Below are 20,263 nucleotides of genomic sequence, written 5' to 3'. Positions count from 1 at the left end.
GAGATGAAACACTTGCTCTGAAGTGTTCCGTTCTCCTGTCATCTTCGACATGCCTAATGTGAGAGCAGTGCGTGAAGGTCTGTTCTCGTCAATGAGATTTTCAGCTAAACTGGATGATTTATATAGCAATCTGCCACAGAATAGAGGAAGTTTTGTTTTAGTTGCTGCCAGCAGTAACTCAAATTTTGTGCTTGTCATACATGTCTTTTTGAGCTTCACAAAATGCTCACAGAATCAACAGAAGAATGCTTCCCTTATTTTTACTTAGGTTTAAAGGGGATGAGCGTTATATCACTTTTGTGTTGGAAAAAGCAAGAATCCGCAGATACAAATGTTCTGTCAAGATGCCCACAGTTAAGCACTCAAATTAAGTACATGATCTAAGCAGCAATTACAGTTTTGGAGAAAATTCTGATTTTTCAAATAATTACTAATTCATTACTGAATCTAAATTTCATTTGAGAATTGTATCTTTTAAATGTTAGCACACAAAAGCAAAAGGGATCTTACATGGACCTACTGAATCTCTGATTCTGCTTGTACGCCAGCTCTGCCCCAGCACCTGGGTCTTTAGGTCAGTTATGTAGCCGATAACTTACCGTGTTTATAGCAAGCTGTAAATTGCATGCAGAAAGAGGGAGGAAGCCGTCCATGCTATCCCCTCATCTGTGCCACTTAGTCTTGTAAGGTGCTGCTCCATTTTGCACTCAAAGAAATGTCTAAGTACCCTTTTCTTCAGTATTTTAATCTTATCATGGCTCAGGAAGTTCAGTCTCTCCTACATCTCTTTTGTGGTGTGTTTCTGGATTAACAATTCATACCCAGAGTTCTCAGGGAGCTTCCCAATGCCTTTTCAGGGCCTCAGTAGTTTTTCAGAAAGCCTCCCGAGGCTTCTTGGTCCGTTCCCATCCTCATTTGACTCCACAGTCTGTGAGAGGTGGTCCTTAGCCCCATGTTTCTGTGGATGTTTGCCTGCCTGTAGTCTGTGAAGGCAGCCAGCTGAGGAGGGGTTAGAAGTTGGAGCTGCCTTTTGGGTTGTGTATTCTTGAACAAGCATTTAGTCTGTGCATGTTTGGATTGAGCTGATGCTGAAAATAGTGCTTCTCCCAGAAGCCATGTCTAAATGTGCTTCTTTTGTGTACCGGCCTTTTGGTATAGGCAGAGCTGGTGGGCTCCCAACTTCTCCCTTTGTACATAATCCCTTTTACTATGACATCAATTTCTTTGGCAGGGGCTTGACAACTTAGTCAAGACCTCTCAGTACCCCGTATGCAAAATGGAGGCAGCATCTCCTTACATTTTAGGAAACCGGGAGACTTAACTTACTGAGTTTTGTAAGCTGCTTTAGATCTTATTTGGAAGATACTTTAGAAATATTTACAAACATGGCTTGAAAAATATAAACCCCTAGGTGAAAGTGTTTATGAGCTCATACTATGCAGGAAGTCAAAACAGCTGATCGTAATGCTTCCTCTGGCTTTAAGATGTTTTATCTGTTAAATATGTATGTCCATAATTATACAGATTTTGTTATTTTATGCATATATTCGCTCTGTGCTAGCAAGGCTCTGTTGTGGTTTTCATACTGAAAATGTGGAAAAATTTACATTCACTCATATTGTGGTATTCTGCTTTGACATTAAGAAACACCTTGATGGAAGAATGATGGGGTTTGAGTGTAGCAGCAGTTCTGCTCCAAAAGCTGTTTGTATAAAATTATTGTCATCTTATTTAACAAAGTTGCGTTTTGGTGTAATTAAGTCATACTTATTTAGTTTAGTACGAAAGCTGATAATATAAGAATACTTCAATTGATTCCAAGATGTTCCTTTAGAATGTGTTAACATATTCATGGACGCAAAGTATTACAAAATGTGATTGTATTACGCAGGAGCTTTGAAGTTTTATTTTAAAAAGTCTTATATGTAAAAACATGCTCATGACACCTTTTTCATTTGGGTTTGGTTTGTTTTTTGCAATCTAAGACCTGGACGTCAGGTATGCTCCAGTGTCAAGCACCCACGCTCTGATTATGGAAAGCTTCCTGATTAAGAAGCTCAGTTATCATGGGTGCTGAAGTTAAAGCAACTGACACTTGTACTTAAGATTGAGAACGTCTTTAAGTACTTTCCTTAAATAGGACATTGAATTTTTCAGAGGGGTTTGCTTATCTGTAACCAGCTTTGTTTCTGCAGCTGTCACTCACTTACATGTTACTCACTCTATATGTTTAACCATCACTGAACATGTAGTTTCTACTTGTCTAAATTTCAGTAGCAAAAAAAGGTCATGACCACTTCAGAGGACTAATATGAAACTAAATTACTTGATATTTGTAGAGAATGTAGACTTTCTTCCATTAAGGCATTGCATATATATATGTGTGTATATGTATGTATATGCACACAGTATAAGCATGTGCTAGAAAAGTAGAAAATGACAAATCTACTAATACCTTTAACTAAGTGCTCTTCCATGGTCTTCTAATGTTTCCCAATAAGGAATTGTAGAATATCAAATTATAATAAGCAGTGATCTTTTATTTTTGTTTTTTTTTTTTCAGCTACAAGAAAACCAAGATGAAATCGAAAATATGATGAACTCTATTTTTAAGGGTATATTTGTTCATAGATACCGGTAAGAAAATGCATGTTACAGTAGATTCTGCTAACAAAGTATAATCATAAATAATGTCAAGTGCAGTTTCTGTGTTGATTTTTCTTCTGATGTAATATTCTAGATGCCACAAAAGCAGTATCAAAACCACTGAAGTTATGGAAAAAAATATAAGTGTAACACCTATTAATTACACAACAGAGCCATCCACACAACTTTATTGTAGTTCAGTAAAACAGCTTTAAAGAATTGTGGGAGTCATGGAATTTGCATCTTTGTGTTTTGAAAAGAAAAGTTGTCCAAGATGGGAGCACAAACATGACATATCTTAAGAATGATCAAATGATCACTGTGTATCCTAAAATGGCAGGTTTGGTTGCTGAGTGCCTCTACTCTGCATTTCCTTTTGTATGTCTTAGGTGTAAATAGCAAATTTCTGATGCTTCCACCATATATACTTTAGCCACAGCTGCAACTTTAGGCTTTTTCCTCTTTAAATTACTTAAAGGCAAGCAAAAGCCTTAATTCTGGTTAACATGTATTTTTTTGTTCATCAATTGTTTTGGACGTTTTTAGCAAGAACGTTAAAAAATAATTGCAGTGACATGTGTGCACTTCTGTTTATTTTAGCATTGTGCAAATCAGTAGATTTGGCCTGGTGCATGCTGTTTTGGAGTGTGCTTTATCAGAGAGCAGTAGTCTTTTAAAATAGATTTAAGGTTGTTTTGCATCATAAGATACCTCAGAGCATCTGCAGCATTTCGGTGTAACCAGCTCTTTAAATGTTAATTGACTTACTGAAGTCAAAAGATAAAATTCAAGGATACTAAACTATGCAATTAACCTTTCAGATTTAAATTCTTGCGTAAAACTTTATAATTTATGAAATCTTTTAGACAAGTGGCAGAAAACAAGAAAGGATGTATGAGAAGAGGGTTAGAAGGTAAAGAAGAGCCCATAGTTCAGTTGAGCAGAGGGATAATTGTAAATACGGAGAAAAGCGTGTAGGAAAACTGGAAGGGGCTCGTGCTGAGAAATATGTGAGCGTGAACAACACCGTGGAGTTGGAGTGTGCATCTTCAGTACCCAAGCATGATACTTGAAAGTTTATAGTTTATGGTCCATAAGCCTTGCGCTGCTTGGCACCAGAAGGATGGGTATACAGAGTCTGAGTTAGCTCAGTGTAGCACTCACAGTATTTTGTTATGAAAGTAGCTTTTGTAGTGCATAGGTAATAAGTTTGAAGAAATTAAGTGCAAAGAGTTTTTATCCCTCCAGAATTTAGGGTGTTGTAGCAAACAAGAAGTCACTTTAAAATGTTTTCCTAGTAGCTCATTTCTTGGATGGTATTGGAAAAACTTTTGGTGGTCTGCATGCTGTTCCTGGGTTTTTTTCCTTTTTCTTTATAAATCCTCCTTTTGTAACCACAGTTTCTTTTCATGCCTCCTGTCACCATTAGTAAAACCCTGATTCTCAAATATTGCTGTAACAAGGGAGAGGCCAAATAAATAAACACCGCTTGTCCATGCCCTGAAAAAAAGATGCCCAGGCTGACACTGTTAGACCACTGAAGATTCTGGTAATATCAGTCAAGTTGTGGTGTGCTCTGAGCAGGGTGAGTGGCACCGCTTCTGCCACGGTTTAGAGAGGATCAGAAAAAGTAACTGCTTCCAGGTCTGCCCCAAAAGCCGCTTGTGTGAGGAGTCATCATCCGTCTGGCTTCCTTAACCTCTGTGAAGCTCCTAAGAGAGTCTGTTAGAGCATACACCGAAATATGAGTAATCTGCAGACAGCAGAGAACATACATTAAAATTTCTGTGGTCACAGCTGTGCAAGAGCATATGGGGGAAAAAATACCTCTATTAAAACCAGCTAATAGAAGACAAAACCAGGACTGGGAGGGAGAAAAAAAGGAGAGGATTTCAAACTACTACCTGCTCCCATTATGTTTCTTAAGCATTCCTTCTCTCTAATAGTTCAAATGATTTATAAACTTGACATCATTTTACAGTCCTTAGACTATGTACAAGCGGTAATAATTTCAAAAGAACGTTATTTTAATTATTCCTAGAGAATAAATCCCTTCCCATAATGTGATTCAGACTGCCACAGTGATTCATGCTTAGTGACCTTTGTAATTTAAATAGGAAGTGCTTGATCTAAACAAAAAGCCCAAAACTCTTTCATTCAGAATGTAGCTGTCTTCCTTTTAGTAAGCTAGCCTAGCGGTAAGGTTACATCTTTCTGTAGATAGGCTGCCAATTTACTGGAAGATCGCAATGCTCACGTCTCACATTAAAAAAAAAAAATTAAAAAAAATTGCAGAAATAACTGAACAGTTTTCTGGTTGTAATGTTGGTCACATTAGTTAGTAACAGCACTTTTGCTCAAAGATTGCAATATTCTTAATAAATGCAGAGGAGATGTACCTACCTTACTGCATTTCTCCTTATCTCTTTTGTGAATCACTTTTTCTGACTTTTTGTGTGTTGCTTTATGACATATTTGGTTGTTCATTGATTCTGGGTTTTGTCACCTTTAAAACTGAAAGTTGGCATCAAAAGGGAGATGTAAGAGTAAATTCAGTTAAGAGTCAAGTTGCTGAGCTCATGTTGGTGTGTGTAAAAGAGCGGAGATGGTGACTGTGGTAAATAGGACTGCAGGGCCATGAGGGTAACCAGACTCAAGAGCAAGTTGTCCAGAGCAGGAGTAGAGTATCAGTTCTTGAAAATACTAAAAAATTGATTGTACAAGGCATCTGCAGGGGCTTGGATGTGGTGATGTTCAGAGGTCCTGATCACAAAACAACCAGCTTTGTGTCTGTATGAATAACAACTTTGGTGTGTAGTAATGAGATGCTATATATTTGTGGGTCAGGGATCTTAAAAGTAATCTTTTTTTGTGTGTCTGAAATTAAACAAGCTGAGAATTGTTTGCAAGGTACATGTATAATAAAAAAAAAAAAGGGAAGGGAAGCCTACTCGTTCATTTCAGTTATATCTGCATATCACAGATTACTTTGAATCTAGGATTATTGGCACATAGCTTCTCAGATGTAACAAGTATTTATAAAACATTCTTCACTCTCTGCTGTTATCTGAGATGTCAAAATTTTGGTTTTGCTACTTCCCTGCATGTCCGTTTCACTTCCAGAGGGTAAGATTCAGAGAATTTTTATTCAAGACCTACTTCATATCTTTGTTTTGAATGGTCAGAGAGCTGTTCCTCTGGATGTGAATGTCCAGCAAAACAGAACTATTGCAGTTTTAATTTCAGGCAGATCTGAATGGGGATCCTCAGACTGATGGACATGATGCTTTTGTGAATTTAAGCAATGCAGTGAGACTGTCCTGAGGTATTATGTTGGCAGTACTGATAATTAAGGTAAAACTTGCCAAATCTAGATGCTGTCTTTATGGAGAAGATGTTTCTGTCTCCTTCCAAGGTGCTGCTTTCCCTCCTACTGAGTAAATAGGATGATGGTGACAAGTTACATGTGAGTTCCACTCTGGGAAACAAGTGTTGCATGAAACAAAGGGAGAGGGGATATTAGGTGAAAGTCTGGTGAGGAAGCAAGTAAGAGACCAAGATGAATAAAACCAAGTCAGTATAGGGAAATGAAAATCCAGACAAAACTATAGAAAAATCCTTTTTCCTCCCCTCTAAATGTGTTACCAAAAGGCGGTGAAACGTGTATCTCATGTGACAAGAAAATGCATTATGTTTTTATGTATGTTGAAAAAACAGAATAGAAAGAAGAGACTATTTGTCACTTATAGGCATAAAAAAAGAGAAAGACACGAAGTTACGTCTTTGTACCTAAATGCGTTTGAGCTTAATATTAAGTTTAAAAACACATACTTCTCTCTTTCCTACAAAGCCATGTATCATACTTAATACAAGCAAAGTTATTAGTGTGGTAGGTCTTTGAGGAACACTGGTTTTAGAGATACGTAGAGCTTCATCTTGAAATTCAAGTCATGTTTTCAAACAATACAATTCCTTGGTCGCAAGAAGGTTGGATAATCAGCTTAGTAACACGTTATTGAAATAGCTATTTAAGTAGCACTCTGTGTGGAATTACTTAGAAACGGGAGTGCTGCTTACCAGCCTCTCCCAGGAGTGGGATATGCAGTGACCATTCACCGGAATTTTTGGCAGTGAGCTCTGCACTCTCATTTTTCTTAACCTTCTTCCCATATGGGGTTCCAATTCAGCCCCAGAGATGAGAGAGTTATAGAAAAAAGTAGAAAAGACATTTTGTCCAGTTCTCCTTATAACCACATCTTCCTCTTATTTAGAAACTGTCAAGCAGTACAAGACACAGGTGTAATTTAGTCCAGTTGGCAATAGTGTATTATTGTAGAGCTGCACCATTTCATGTCCCTTGAGTGGGAATTTGAGATTCCATCTCAAAAAACACCAAAGGCAGGTGAATGACCCTCGTTTCTGTCTTTGTTAGAAAGTTTTCTCATAAACTAACTGTTATCCTAACCCTTTGACTGAAACATCTTTTTTTTCTGTTCATAACCATTTTGCATGTCGAGTAACAAGTACCATGTTCTTGTGAAAGTTGTCATCTTAAGCAAGATGTGAGAAGCAACAGCTCCAGTGGTTATATTGGGCAAGCAAACATGCAGTAGGAGTGTAGTCAGGCATCCTTTGGAGCTTCAGGAAGTCTTGAAGTGAAGCAGTTACTGCGCTGCAGGTCATCTCCATCTCTTGCCTTGGGTGTTTGTCCTCAACACTGGTAACACTTTTAAGAATTTAAGCATCCATTTCAGTGCAGATCAGCCAGGTTAGCTTAAATTGCTTTCAGTTTTGGTCTAAACCTAAACGAGTTTGTGATCAAACAGACTGAGAGAACCCTGGAGTTACAAATGGCAGCCACTCCAGCAAGACCCAGAGGAGCATACTGGTCAACACCTGACATATCCCAATTAGCCGTTATAGACTCTGTGTTTCAAGGTCCTAAATACTTTTGGCCTGAATCAAAATACATGAGTATAATTTGGCATGAAATACATGCTGAAGTGGCACTAGTGAAACCTATTTCTTGGCACTGTTTGCTATGGTTTGTCCTACGTTTTATGGGCCTGCTTCGTCAACTCAAAATTTTAAAAGGAACAGTAAATTTCTTACCTGATGCCCTTTTGTCAAATCTTCTTTACAAAATTGAATCATGGGGGGCCTCTTTACTAAGAGCGGGAATATAGGTTGTGAATTTTGCTGCAAAGAGTTATGCGAAGTGTTTCCCATTCACCACATAGACATTACTTGGTAGTTTATGCTGAAAAGAAGGATGTGTCCAATATTTGAAGATCCAGCATTAATTTTAGTTTCTGTGCTGGACTAGATTCTGTTTCTTTCTAGAATCATTTGGCAAGTAATACAAATGTATGTCACTAATTTATAATTAAGATAATTAATAATGCATTATTTATTCCAAAAGTACTTCCAATGCTGGTATGGTTAGTGTTGATATGTTCTCATGTCATCCACAAATAGTATATATTTTCAAAGAAACTAAACAATTCAAGTGTGTAAAAAGTCTTAAGAATTGTAGTTAAATACCAGGCAGTTGATCACATGCTTAGCAAAGGTATACAGGCCTTTTGGCTGTATCATGCGTGTTTGATACAGCATCATATGGGCATGGAATCTGCGTTAGTAGTGATTCTTGCAAGAAGACAAATGATTCTTATTGGTAATACAGTTACCTGGAAGATTGTGACGGATTGGGAAATAGGTGTCTCACAAATTCTTCTGACTCTCCAGCAAACTGAGTCTGTTTGCTCATCTCACATGCTTTATGCATGATTCTTTCCCATTTTCAATTACACTGAAGATGTTAAGTTCTTATACTAAATCTTGTAATTAGTTGAATAGCTTTATTCTTCCTTTTTTCCTTTTTTTTTTTTTTAATGATTATAAATAGCAGCTTGGAGTGAGTGTTTGTCCATAGTGCCTAGAGATCCCTGAGAAGCTTTTGAATCAAGAATCAGTTTTTCACTGTCTGCCTAGGGAAGCCCAAATGCATTCTTACAGAAAAGATAAATTTTCCTGATTTTTGGCTGGCTGTGCTGCATGATTAAATAGCTGTTGACAGTTGGGTTCTTTTTGGGATTGCCTCTAAATCCTTCCAAAATGCTTCACAGTTAGTAAATTTATAAGGTGGTGAAATAACCTACTTGGATGTGAGGACTGTCATCCCCTAGTGGAAGTGTCTTCATGGCTGTTTTGTGTTGCTGCATATGTGGATCCCCCTACTTTTTTTTTTTGATTCATGCTTATTGGTCTTTTAGACTGTTCTTTATGTCTTGCATTCTGATTCCTTCTAGCTAAATTTTGTTTTGAAAATAGTTTAAAAATAATTCCATGTAAGAGAATTGCTAATCTAGTTTGGTATAAGTAATATACAATTATATATATATTAATATATTAATAATTTTAATTAAAACTTGTCTTGTGACTCCATTCCCCATATTAAATACAGGTTTTATAGTGCAAACCTTTGAATGTAGTACTTTAGCACATTCGTCCTTACAGCACCTGAAACCTGTTTGAGGAACCAGCTTATTTAATGCCCTACTCTGCTTGTCATGCGGCTTGTCTACATTGTAGATTGACAGTTACTTTGGTTTTGAGGTCACAGAGTCTTCAGGGAGTTTGATAGAACATTTTTAATGATACTAGTCGGAATTTGATAGAACCAGCGTGTTTCATATAGGCAAAGAGACACAATGACAGCAGTTTGAGGGCATTCCTATATATTTACCCCTCACATTCATACATTAGTGTGAAATGCATGTTTTATGCTGTTAACATCAGTACAGTTTCCTCCCTGAAATTTGAAATTGAATGAAAAAATGGGAGACTTGGCTGCGGAGGTTTCACACACAGTCATGTGTGGTACCGTGCTTGATGGCTGTGTTCATGTAGGAGCTGTGGTTTTCACCTTGGTGTCTGGAAGGTCGTACACAGTAGTGGCACCTATTGAGGTGGACAAGTCTGAAGGTTGGAAGTACATAGGCAGTTACAATATGCAGTAATCATGGGTTTGTGTGTATGGACTTTATGTACTAAGGATCTTGAAGGTAAGATTGAGTACATTATATTTTGTAAAATTGAAGACTGTAGGAAAAATACAACTTCTTATATTTTGCAGTTATTCTCTTGCTTGAAGCTTTTAATTTTTAAAAAAGAATTTCCCCCCATAAATTAGATTTCATTTTTGGGTTCTGTTGGTGTGGTGTGGAATTAAATTGATGTTTATGACTTTTCCAAAAAGATTTTTTAAATGAAAATACAGAACAAAAGTCTCAATTATAAGCAAGGCCAGTGTTTGCAAAGCACCAGACATTCCCTTCTTCTGTACAGTGGCTCTTTATGTTCCTCTTTTATTACAGCTGAAATTTTGAACTGTGAAGCAGTTCCAGCTGGAGTGGCACAAGTGATTTCTCATAGTAACAGATGCCTCAGAGATGAAATTACTAAAGGGCCAGATGGCCCCAATCCCTTTTCCTGTTGTTTAGCCGTCGATCATTATTAGTAAATATGCCATGCTCTATGTCAGTCAGGCAGGAAAGTGCCAATCAGATGGAAATCATTTCCATCCCTGATCTTTTTAGGTGATCTCTCGAGACAGTTTCCTGGTGCCCCTCCTCAATAAGCAGCTGATAAGTCTGCCTGAGATATGTCTTTGCTTTTTCCACCACTTGCCACAGTCAGAATGTAGAAAAAAGCAAGAAAACTGGACAAAACCAATGTTGAGATGTAAACATTCTCCTGGGTTTTGTTGCAGCAGCTTTCATGCGGTGCATGAAACAAGATCTGTTTATGTACCGTGTTCCATTCTGCCCATCTGGCAGGCTCCTTTGATTAAACCGACTAACTTCTTCCACCTTGCAATCGTTCTACACCTCTAGTTGGAGAGAGTCAAGCCTGCTGAGCAAATGTCAGTGACAGTGTTTCAGAAATGATTGTCTAGGGGAGGTTTTGTAGCTTGGGTTCATAATTCTGTTTGAAAAGAGGAAGGTAGAAGGTGGAGTAATAGACAAGAAGCAAACTAGGGTGACAATTTTTTGACACAATGGAAATATCATATCCAAATGTAGAAATATTGAATTACTAGATAGATCAATGAGTTCAGGGACATAAAGGAACAGAAAATCAGTGACATGGCAGTGAGAACAGTGACAGGCCCTCTGTAGTGAAGTTCATCAAAAGTAAAAGCAAAATATTATAGCTAGGGCAATGGGATTGAGAAGTAAATGTTTTGTACCCGTAATCTGGTTAATATTTTTTCTTTTCTTTTTTCCTTATTAGTGATGCTATTGCTGAGATTAGAGCTGTCTGTATTGAAGAAATTGGTGTGTGGATGAAAATGTACAGTGATGCCTTCCTGAATGATAGTTATTTAAAATATGTTGGTTGGACACTACATGACAGGGTAAGTGTTGTGCGTTACTGTACACAGCAGAGTGTACTGTGAGTAGCTGGTGTTATAATACCCAAGCACGTTTAACGTATCATCTTTGATTTATAAGACTGTTTTTTCTTGCCTGTTACTTAACTTTCAACCAGCTTATTTCAAGGTATTTGCTTAAATTAGGATACAATACTCCCAAACTGTATGCTTGGTTCACGCTCTTTTTGTGTTTTCAGTCTCCATTAGAATATATTAAGAGAAATGTTTCCATGATGTTTTTCTTGTAATTACAAGAAAGACAAGTCTCCTCGGATCACTCCTGAGAACCTTTGTGCCTGAAGCAGAATGGAAAAGAGATTTCCAGATGTGTCTTCCATTTACATTGCCGAATATTTGAAGGAAAGAGAACATCTCTGGGTCCCTAACAGACATCGCTGGCTTCACAACTGGTGGAGTTCTTATCAATTCGTTTTCCCCTGAAGAATGTCTTCAAGGCTCTCTTTAGCTTTTTCTTCAAAAAATTGTAGAACTGCCAGGCAGAAGCAAAAACTTCTATATTCAGAGGTTCTTTCCTGTCTCACCATGGTTCTTAGTACTGATGGTATCCACAACGTGCCTCTCTGCTGGGTGACAACAGGCTTGAGTATCCCTCAACTCCAGATCCCGTTTTTAACACTAATAGAACAGGACTTTGCACTTCTGACTGCATGGGGCTTTTGCACACCAGGCAGCAGCTGGGACTAACTGTCCTCCCGCTCCTACCAAAACCACCAGAAACACTTGTTTCGCTCTGAACTCTTTCACTGACATTATCAAAGGAAAACAGATGAGACTACCTTTTCTGTTGAAATGCTCATTAAATTCCAGCATCCTGATTCAGGCTATGCTTTTTTTTAAGGAGCAATGCTGGAAAACATTAAAAGTTTGCAAGTTCATTCTGATGACTTGCATAACTGGGAGTTAACAGCTGACTCTTTAAAAAGATGATTTCTTCAGTAATTTTAGACAATTATTAACTCCATATTAACACTGAGGAGATGACTTGGTCCCTTTTGTTGAAGTCTGAACAAGATCAGTTAAAGATCTTAGCTTTCGCTAATGAAAGAAGTTAGCTGCCGCTGGTTCTTGTACTTTAGCTGTAGCTGACAAAGATCTGCATCTAACCTTGATTTGCATCGGCATTTACTTGTTATGGGTATCCTGTATGCTTTAGAGATTAGGTGTGCGATGTCTTCCCTCTCTAAACCTGTTGTGCTCAATCTTCTACTTTACAAACTTTCCCCAGACTTTCACATTACATCTTGTTACAAAACTTGACCAGGAAGAAGATCCTGCTTACTGGTATAATCAGCCATGACCACACTTTACTCTAGAGACACTACACTTCCCGTCATTAAAGCTTGGACATGGAAACATGGCCATCATGGTGCTTTGAGGGGCCGAGCTGCTACTCTGTGTACTTCATTTTTAACATCACTGTGCCTCACGAGTAGGCATGCTGCAGGAGGTGGAGGTCATTGCTTCAAGTTATCAAATCAGCAGGGAGGTCAACTCCGGTTGGAGGATTAGGATTTTAGGTGTGATGGAGATCTTTATTTTACTGGGGGTTTTAATTAAAAATAAATTATCCCTTGAATAATTGCAGTGGATGTTCTGGAGCACGTTCTAATCCTTGCAGAACATTTCCACAAAGTAGCACTTCCAATGGGAGAGCAGAATCTAGCAGGGTTGCACTTTGCAGCTCTCAGTCCCCTTCTCGTGGCTGTGAAGTCCAGCCATTTCTCACGTAACTCCCTTTAACCAGCTGTGAAATCCAGCCATTCCTCACAGCACTGTCTGTGATTGATGGCAGCTTCTCACACTTTTATCTGTCACATCCAGCAATTTCTCATGTCATGCCCAGTGGTTTCTCACATCCTCCTCAGTTAGCTTAACCTCAGGCCAGGGTCTAGTCATCTGCCTGCGGCCTTAACATATATTTATACCTCAGCTTTTTTGAAATTAATATGTTCTTTCATATCAGACAGATTTTAAATTACAGTGTTATGATTTAAAAAACATAGTTTTCCATGTGGACCAGGCATAGAAGAATTCTATCAGGCTACCCTCCTGCTTCTGTTTGCTTTGTAATATTTTTTGTTGCAGGCCTCAGAAGCACCTTGGTGTTCTGAGTCTGTTAAGTCACTAGCTATTCTGTTTAATATCCCTGTATACGTGATATGTGATATTTTTTAATTAATGTGATGTATATTTAACGTATAGAATGAGAGATTGTAGGTGGCACAGGGGAGAGTCAGGGGCAGATGAGCCGTGTGTCAAAGGATGAAAAGGGAGAGACTGGAGAGAAAGAGACATTTGGGGAGGCACAGAAAGGAGGAGGGAAGTGCAATGGAAGGAGTATATTGATAAAAGATGGAATAAGAACCAATTAAAATTGCACACCCTCTAAGAGTACAAGATCACTTAACAGTGTGGTTTTCAATGGCCCTACCTGAAAAACTCACCAGCCGCTACCCAGGTTTCTTGATTTTGCCTTGCTTTGATCAGGAGATAATTTTTTCTATGATCAGTACTTAAAATATTGAAAAAATAAAGGCTGAGGCAACATTCATAAGTTATTTCCATTTCATACGAACAGAAGTCACCTTAAAATTATCAACTTCCCTGGAAGCTGGCTACTACAAAAAAGGAGGCAGCAGTGCAAGAGATTCATGAGCAGTGTTTCATATTCTGCTGGAGAAGACATACAAATTAAAGCACAGGGAAGACACAGTTCTTACACCTCTTTGTAGTAGCTCCAGTGTAGTCTTTCAGAGGTCGGATACAGAAGTTGATTTCTTTAATTTGGGAGATCTGTGTGTTTTGTACGTTCACCCTGCCTCTTTCCCAGGTTTCAGATGAATGTCTGTAGGGCTTTTTGTTTCTTATAGATTACTTTCTCATTTGAATATGGGTTTCTAGTTCTGCCTTTCTCACCTTTTAAGTTGTTTTTTTTTTTTTTTATTCCCGTGGATCTGGGAGCATAAATTAAAATATGTAAAACTATAATATAATTACATTTTAAAAACCTTTAAAAAGAAAAGTGTGATATTAGACTGTCTAGTCTTAATTTTTGTCTGCCTCATTGATGCATGGAACTGTTTTGAAACCGTGATTGTGTGTCTAGATACCTAGGCAATCATGGTTCTTAAACCAGTTCCTAACACTGGTTTAAGAAGATTATTAGAGGCATTATTAAGAAAATGCTTTTTCCTTCTTTGTGTGCTTCTACTTTACTTACCGTCTATTTCTGTGAAAGGATTGAACCCAGGGTCCTCTGGGACAGATGGCGTTTGAGTACTTAATCGTGATGGCATCTAACTTAAAAGGATGAAGAAATAGACCTTTTTTTTTGTTGTTAAGATTATATAGAAACTGAAATTGTAGTTTTTCCAAACTACTGAATGTTTAACTTTCTATAATCTCCTTGGCACCCAATTTCCTTAGTTTTGGGAGAGCTTGAGAAAATAAAAAAAATGGATCAGATGATAGACAGTATCTTCATAAATGGTATTGAGTGGGCACGTGCAGACAGAACACAACTGCTTGCTCCTGCTGGGAATACTTCTGCCATGAGTACTGACGTGCTACAGGACATTCTTATCTGGTTCTCTCTGGCAGTGTAAATATTTCTGTCATTAGGCAGCAGATTACCTCAAAATACACCACCCTAGGGCATCAAAATGCAACACAGTATATCATGTTCTTTTCCATAAACTGTGGAATTGAATATACCCAGTAATCTAGGTCATTTTTCTGTGCAAGAGAAAAAAAAAAACAACAGGGCGGTCTGCAGAAATATGGTAGGGCAAAGAGCTGAGCAAATTAATTATCTATTATAAAACCTGATATATTTTTTTAAAAAGAAAGTAGAATACCCTTAGCCAGAAAAAAATAATAATAATAAAAAAGGACAAATCCAAAAGAAGAAACATGAACTGTGAAGAGAGAGAAATTACTTTGCTGCTGTCTTGACCACCCACCTATTTAAAAAATACTTAAAACATTTTCTGGGGGCTCAAAAAGTCTTAGTCTTTGTGTGATCTAAGCCGTCATCTGGTGTGTGAGCTGGCAGACAGCAGTGCACCTTTAACTGCTGTTTCTGAAGCTGTGGTGTCCCTGGATGTTAAGGAAAGTCTGGTTCTCACTGGGAGGTAGCAAAGTAATTCTCAAACCTATCAGCTGTACGGAATATTACTAAGAGTCTAAGGTGGCTTGAGGAGAGACTGTAAAGCCCTGTGAGACTTACACAAGAGTTACAGATTGTTGGTTTGAGTCTGGTGATAAACATGTAAAAAAAATACAAAAATGGTGTGCTTCCATCAGGATGGATTCTTTTTCGCAGGTGTGCCATATTAAAGAGAATTTTGAATAGGGCATGACTCTCCCAGACAAATACAGACTACCGCACACTGCTGCTGTGAAAGGTGGATGTATTGCTTTTTGCTTCATTAGCAGGAGTAACAATGTTTTGCTCAAAACTCAGAAGTGTCTGGAGGATTATCTCAACAAAAATAGGGAAGATAAGAGAACTGCCTGTCATTACACAGTGTTAGTAAACATTTGATTTTTTTTGTTTGAGGTTCTGATTTCAAATTGTAAATAAAATAAATCATTAAAAATTAAGTAGTAGTGCGAAGCATTTCTCATATTCATGAAAAGAATTTTATATAACAAAAATAATAAAATTGTATAAATAATCTAAAAAAGCTTTGAGAGAAGGGGAATTACAGGAATAATTAGAATGGAGAAAAAGGCACACATAGAACTGATTACAATGTGGATGAATTCAGGAATCCACAATAATAAAGTGTCAAAATTATAAATTGGACAAAACCCCAGGTAAATACACTTTTCTGGAAGATGAAATTCAGGAGAATGGAAGGTCTTAGTTTTAGAATGCTGATAATGCAGATATTTTGTCCGTCATTTACTTAGAAAATGGCAAGGCTTTCCGTTCAGATATGTTCATTCTGTTTCTAAAACATAGATGTGACTACACGAAAATAGCTGGGAAGCAATGCTCATTTTCTCTGACAGAATTAATGACATTGCATGGTGGCAAATATTTGCTGCCTTAGGTTGTCTCATACTCACTGTGAACTTCGGCTCTGAACTGCAGAAAATCTGTCTAAAATCTATTCTGGGAAATAGTTTTGCTTATTCTTTTCCTGCTGAAGGTAGAGTTCGCTGTATATCTGCAGTGGTTCTCACACACAGTCATATTTTCTAAAAACCCCTAGTGCTGGTTATTCCACAGTTTTATGTAGGGTTTGAGTGCTTGATTTTGTTTGCCACTAAAAAGTTCTTCCTTGCATAAGGTAAATAGTCTGTGCTGTAGTTTTAATTTATTATTTCCTTTCCTACCCACTGTGCACAGAAAAAGTGTAGACTACTTTTCTCCTCTTCCTTCAAAGCACACTAATTTTGCTGTGCTATAAAGATATTTGCAGAACGTTTTCTTCATTACCTCTTGTGTCCATTCCATACTGGGCCCAGGCCCTTTTTATTTTATTTTTTTTATTCCTTTTGACCTCCTAATTAATTAATTTTTAAAGTAAGTTCATCTTGTTGTTTAGTAAGTCTCTTCCTGTCCTTGCCCTGTATCACTGTTTGCAGCTTTTAGCTGGGCTAAGTTTCTTAAGAATTACCGCAGCTTTAGCATTCCCACCTGCTGACCTTGCTAGACAGGAAATTTCTGCTGTGTTTCTTTCCCCCAAAAGTGTTTGGGCTATTAAAAGTTCACATTACTTGGATGAAATCTCACAGTTACTCAAGAAACATCTTGTGCCTGGCATGTTGATGGTCTGTAGCACGTTGCTACTTCTCCATTCTGGACTTCAGTGCAGTGTATCCATGTACACCTTTGGTTCTGCCTTTCGTAGGTCCTTGTCCGGGTCATTGCTGTTCATGCTTCCCTGTGGGTTCCTCTCACTAATCTCCGCTGACTCTATTTTAAAACCTTCTTAACAGGATTAGCGAGCTGACATGCGGGGGCTCTTCCGGCTCCGAAGAGATGAATTCCATCCTTGACCACCAGTTTAAAAACCAGACCTTTTGCTATCAGAGAAAGTCTTCCTATCATTTGTCCGCAGAGAAGGGCAGTCATTTCCAGGGGCTGCCTCTGCGTCTCCTGGGCCTTTGTTTTCAGGCAGAGGGACCAGCTGTAACACAGCCTTTCTCTCTTCCTTGCCTGCTCCTGCAGTCACCTGTCTTCTGCCTCAGAGCCGGTGAGCAGCAGGAGAGCAGCCTGGTTCAGCACGCTTTGGGTAGCATCTGGCTTCAGTCTGCTGGCAAGCCATGCAAGTACCAAATCCGATCCTTGTCTTACTCACTTAAGACTTACAGAGTTCCTCAGTATCAGGCCTGAACTTAACTCTGGGACCATTGATTCACAGTGTTTGGTGAATTCCACACGGGCTTTGAACTCCATTGAGAGTCCAAACCTTATCCGCACGGGTCTCAAACTCTGGTTGCTGTTGGCAGTGGTTTTTTTCTGTACCTAACCAATTTAGCAGTTAGCATTTTGGGACTACAGCACTGGCTGAGTAACAAGCCATCTGCTCACGGGCAGGACAGCCTTCAGTGGAGTTGCAACTAAACCTGCTACCCCACTGTTGCTCCGTGTAGCGTTCATCTCATGCCAAAACTGATACTGATCTTCTGTGGCTAAATAAGCTAAGGCTGTAAAGAGGCTTATATCCTCTGCTAATGATTAGTGATGACTCCAGAGATCCCAGCCTTTCTGAATGCCACACAGCAGAGGAAACACCATTTCTAGTACTGCAACACAGGTACTATCAAAAATAAGAATGCCAAGCAACATTTCTCTGTGGTTTTTTAGCACCTGATCTCATCCATATAAAATGTCTTCAAGAAAGTTAGTTCTGTACCTTGCAAGATCCTGTGATAGATCTTCTAAATATGACTTCCATTTCATCGACTCTCTCTGTAGTGGTAGTCAGAAAGATCCCCAGAAGAGAGCATGAGTGCTCAGGAGACTCCTCACAGATATGAAAAGATGATTTCTCGGGAACAATAGTTCTTCAAGGAGAAGTTCTACTGAAAATCCTCCTTTCAACTTCTGTCCTTCTTTTATCTTCTCTTTCAATTTTTGAAATTGGAGTGAAGGAAGGAAGAAACTTAAGAATGTTTAGCTTCTGGTTTTGTGTCAGTTTCTGAATGTTATTTCAGTTTCTAGCTTGAGCAGATTTTTTAATACAGACTTGATTATAGAATAGACAGGCTCAGAAATGAATCCCTCTAGGTGCGCAGTTTTATTTACGAAATTCAATAATTTGTATTAGTTCTTGAACAGCTTAAGGCTTTAAACTTGGTAGCGCGCTCGCTTTCGTAACAGTAAGTTCACTCTGCAGTGAAGTCTGCAGACTGTATTTGAGCCGACTTGTGTTTCTAACCTTTTTGCTATCTACAAATATTTTTCCACAAGAATCCATAGTTTGCCAAGACTATGGAGTTGAGCTGAGTTGTACATCTACAGCCAGCCAGATAACGTGTGTGTGCACAGGGGATCCAGCCCTTTTCTTTATCATATATGTTCCTATAGGTGACAAACCTTGATCCATAGGCACTGTCTCATGACACCCACATTTCCTGCCTTCAGCCCACCAGATCAAAGCGATCCCTGTCTACAGAGCAGCTGGGAATGAGCTGCTGCCACCAAAACAACTCAGATGGACAGACACAAGCTGCTCTTCTTCCCAGGGGCTCCTCAGGCCGTGGCTTTAGATGCCTTCTTGTGGCAGCAGCCTGCTCCCTACTGGAGGGTCTCTCAGGCCTTTTGCATCCTTCAACCTGTGCCTGTGCTGTGATGAGTGAGAGATGGCATGCAGAAAATTTCAGAATAATAAATCCAGTGTGTATTCCTTCTGACCCTGGAAAAAGGAGAGGCGGTGCTCGGAGATGGCTGAGCTGCTTGAGTGGGCTACACACAGCCTATGCTCTGTCGGTTTGAACGCTTGCGCACCGACTGTAAACACCTGCTATCAGGCAGAAGTTATATCTCTTTCCTCCAGATAAATAGCCACAGTCTTCACCAACTGCCTTGAGATCGTACATCTTTATTTTGTATTTACTTACTACATTTTTTTATCTTTTTGTGGAGTTCCTTGAAAGGGAAACAGTAACAGACATTTAAGTGATGGCACATTCAATTCTTTCTATATGCAAATAGGGAGAAGCATTAACAATGTTTGCAGGCAGCTGCATGTGGGTTTTGGTTTTTAGCTGAATTGCAAATTGGCTTTGGTAACACATTTGCATAAATTTTTAAATGTACATTAAATTACAATATGATATTATTTAATATTCATGTGCATTTGATTAGGGTATTCTATCAGCTAATCTTAGTGTGTTTTATTTAGCAAGGTGAAGTGAGGTTGAAGTGTTTGAAAGCTCTTCAGAGTCTCTATACCAACAGAGAGTTATTTCCAAAACTGGAGCTGTTCACTAATAGATTCAAGGTAAGAGCAAATACAATTTTTGGAAGGAGTACAGAAAATAAAAGTATCATCTATCTCATCTTTTTGTGGTCTTGAGTCGTGGATATTAAATGCAAAAATAAACTCATTTGTTTGTGACAAGGCTTGTGAATACTGCAGTAGTAAAACTGTATTATTGAATGCTGAGATTAAGCCAAATTATTTTTACAGTGTTTTGTCTCGTAAGATTTGTCAGGCTTAGCCAAGATGATTATTTATCTGTTTGTATTATTGACAGTTTATATATTGTCATTATTCAATCTGCTTGTGTTTATTTAATTTTAGATGTATTGAATTTTAAGGACATGTACTGGGTGTTTCACACAATCCAAAATACATCTGAAAGTAACAGCCTGTAACAAAAGATTGTAAGACAGCTTTTTAGCTGAGTATGTGCTTAATTTTGGAGAAAGAGATACTTTGATCTGCATCACAATATTCTACGCTTCTGCAGAACAGTTTACATTGCCCTTTCAGACAAATCCCTGAGCATGATTGTCCTGTTTAGAAGATAAGTACTGGAGGAATATGTCATCAGTTTTTTACTAGCACAAACACCCTGACTTTTTGCTTAATATCTTGATGAGAACGTGCCTGTCGATTCACTGTGTGGCACGACTGCTTTATTTCACAAGTGACGTATCTGGAGAGATGAGTGTAGAAATAGTCATTGCTT

General features: G+C 38.4%; 1 protein-coding gene across 5 annotated transcripts in view; it reads left to right on the top strand.

The window, feature by feature from the left end:
* The window catches only part of STAG1 (stromal antigen 1), a 199,381-nt gene that overhangs the window by 114,707 nt on the left and 64,411 nt on the right, over positions 1-20,263 (top strand). For all 5 annotated transcript variants that reach the window (XM_040612606.1, XM_040612609.1, XM_040612608.1 and 2 more), the window contains 3 exons: positions 2,564-2,637; positions 10,945-11,068; positions 19,471-19,569. In XM_040612606.1, the coding sequence (XP_040468540.1) occupies positions 2,564-2,637; positions 10,945-11,068; positions 19,471-19,569 (297 nt within the window). The remainder of the gene's footprint in view (positions 1-2,563; positions 2,638-10,944; positions 11,069-19,470; positions 19,570-20,263) is intronic.

This window comes from Falco naumanni, chromosome 13, assembly GCF_017639655.2.
Source record: "Falco naumanni isolate bFalNau1 chromosome 13, bFalNau1.pat, whole genome shotgun sequence".
Classification (NCBI taxonomy): domain Eukaryota; kingdom Metazoa; phylum Chordata; class Aves; order Falconiformes; family Falconidae; genus Falco; species Falco naumanni.
This window is presented reverse-complemented; position numbering and strand designations above follow the sequence as displayed.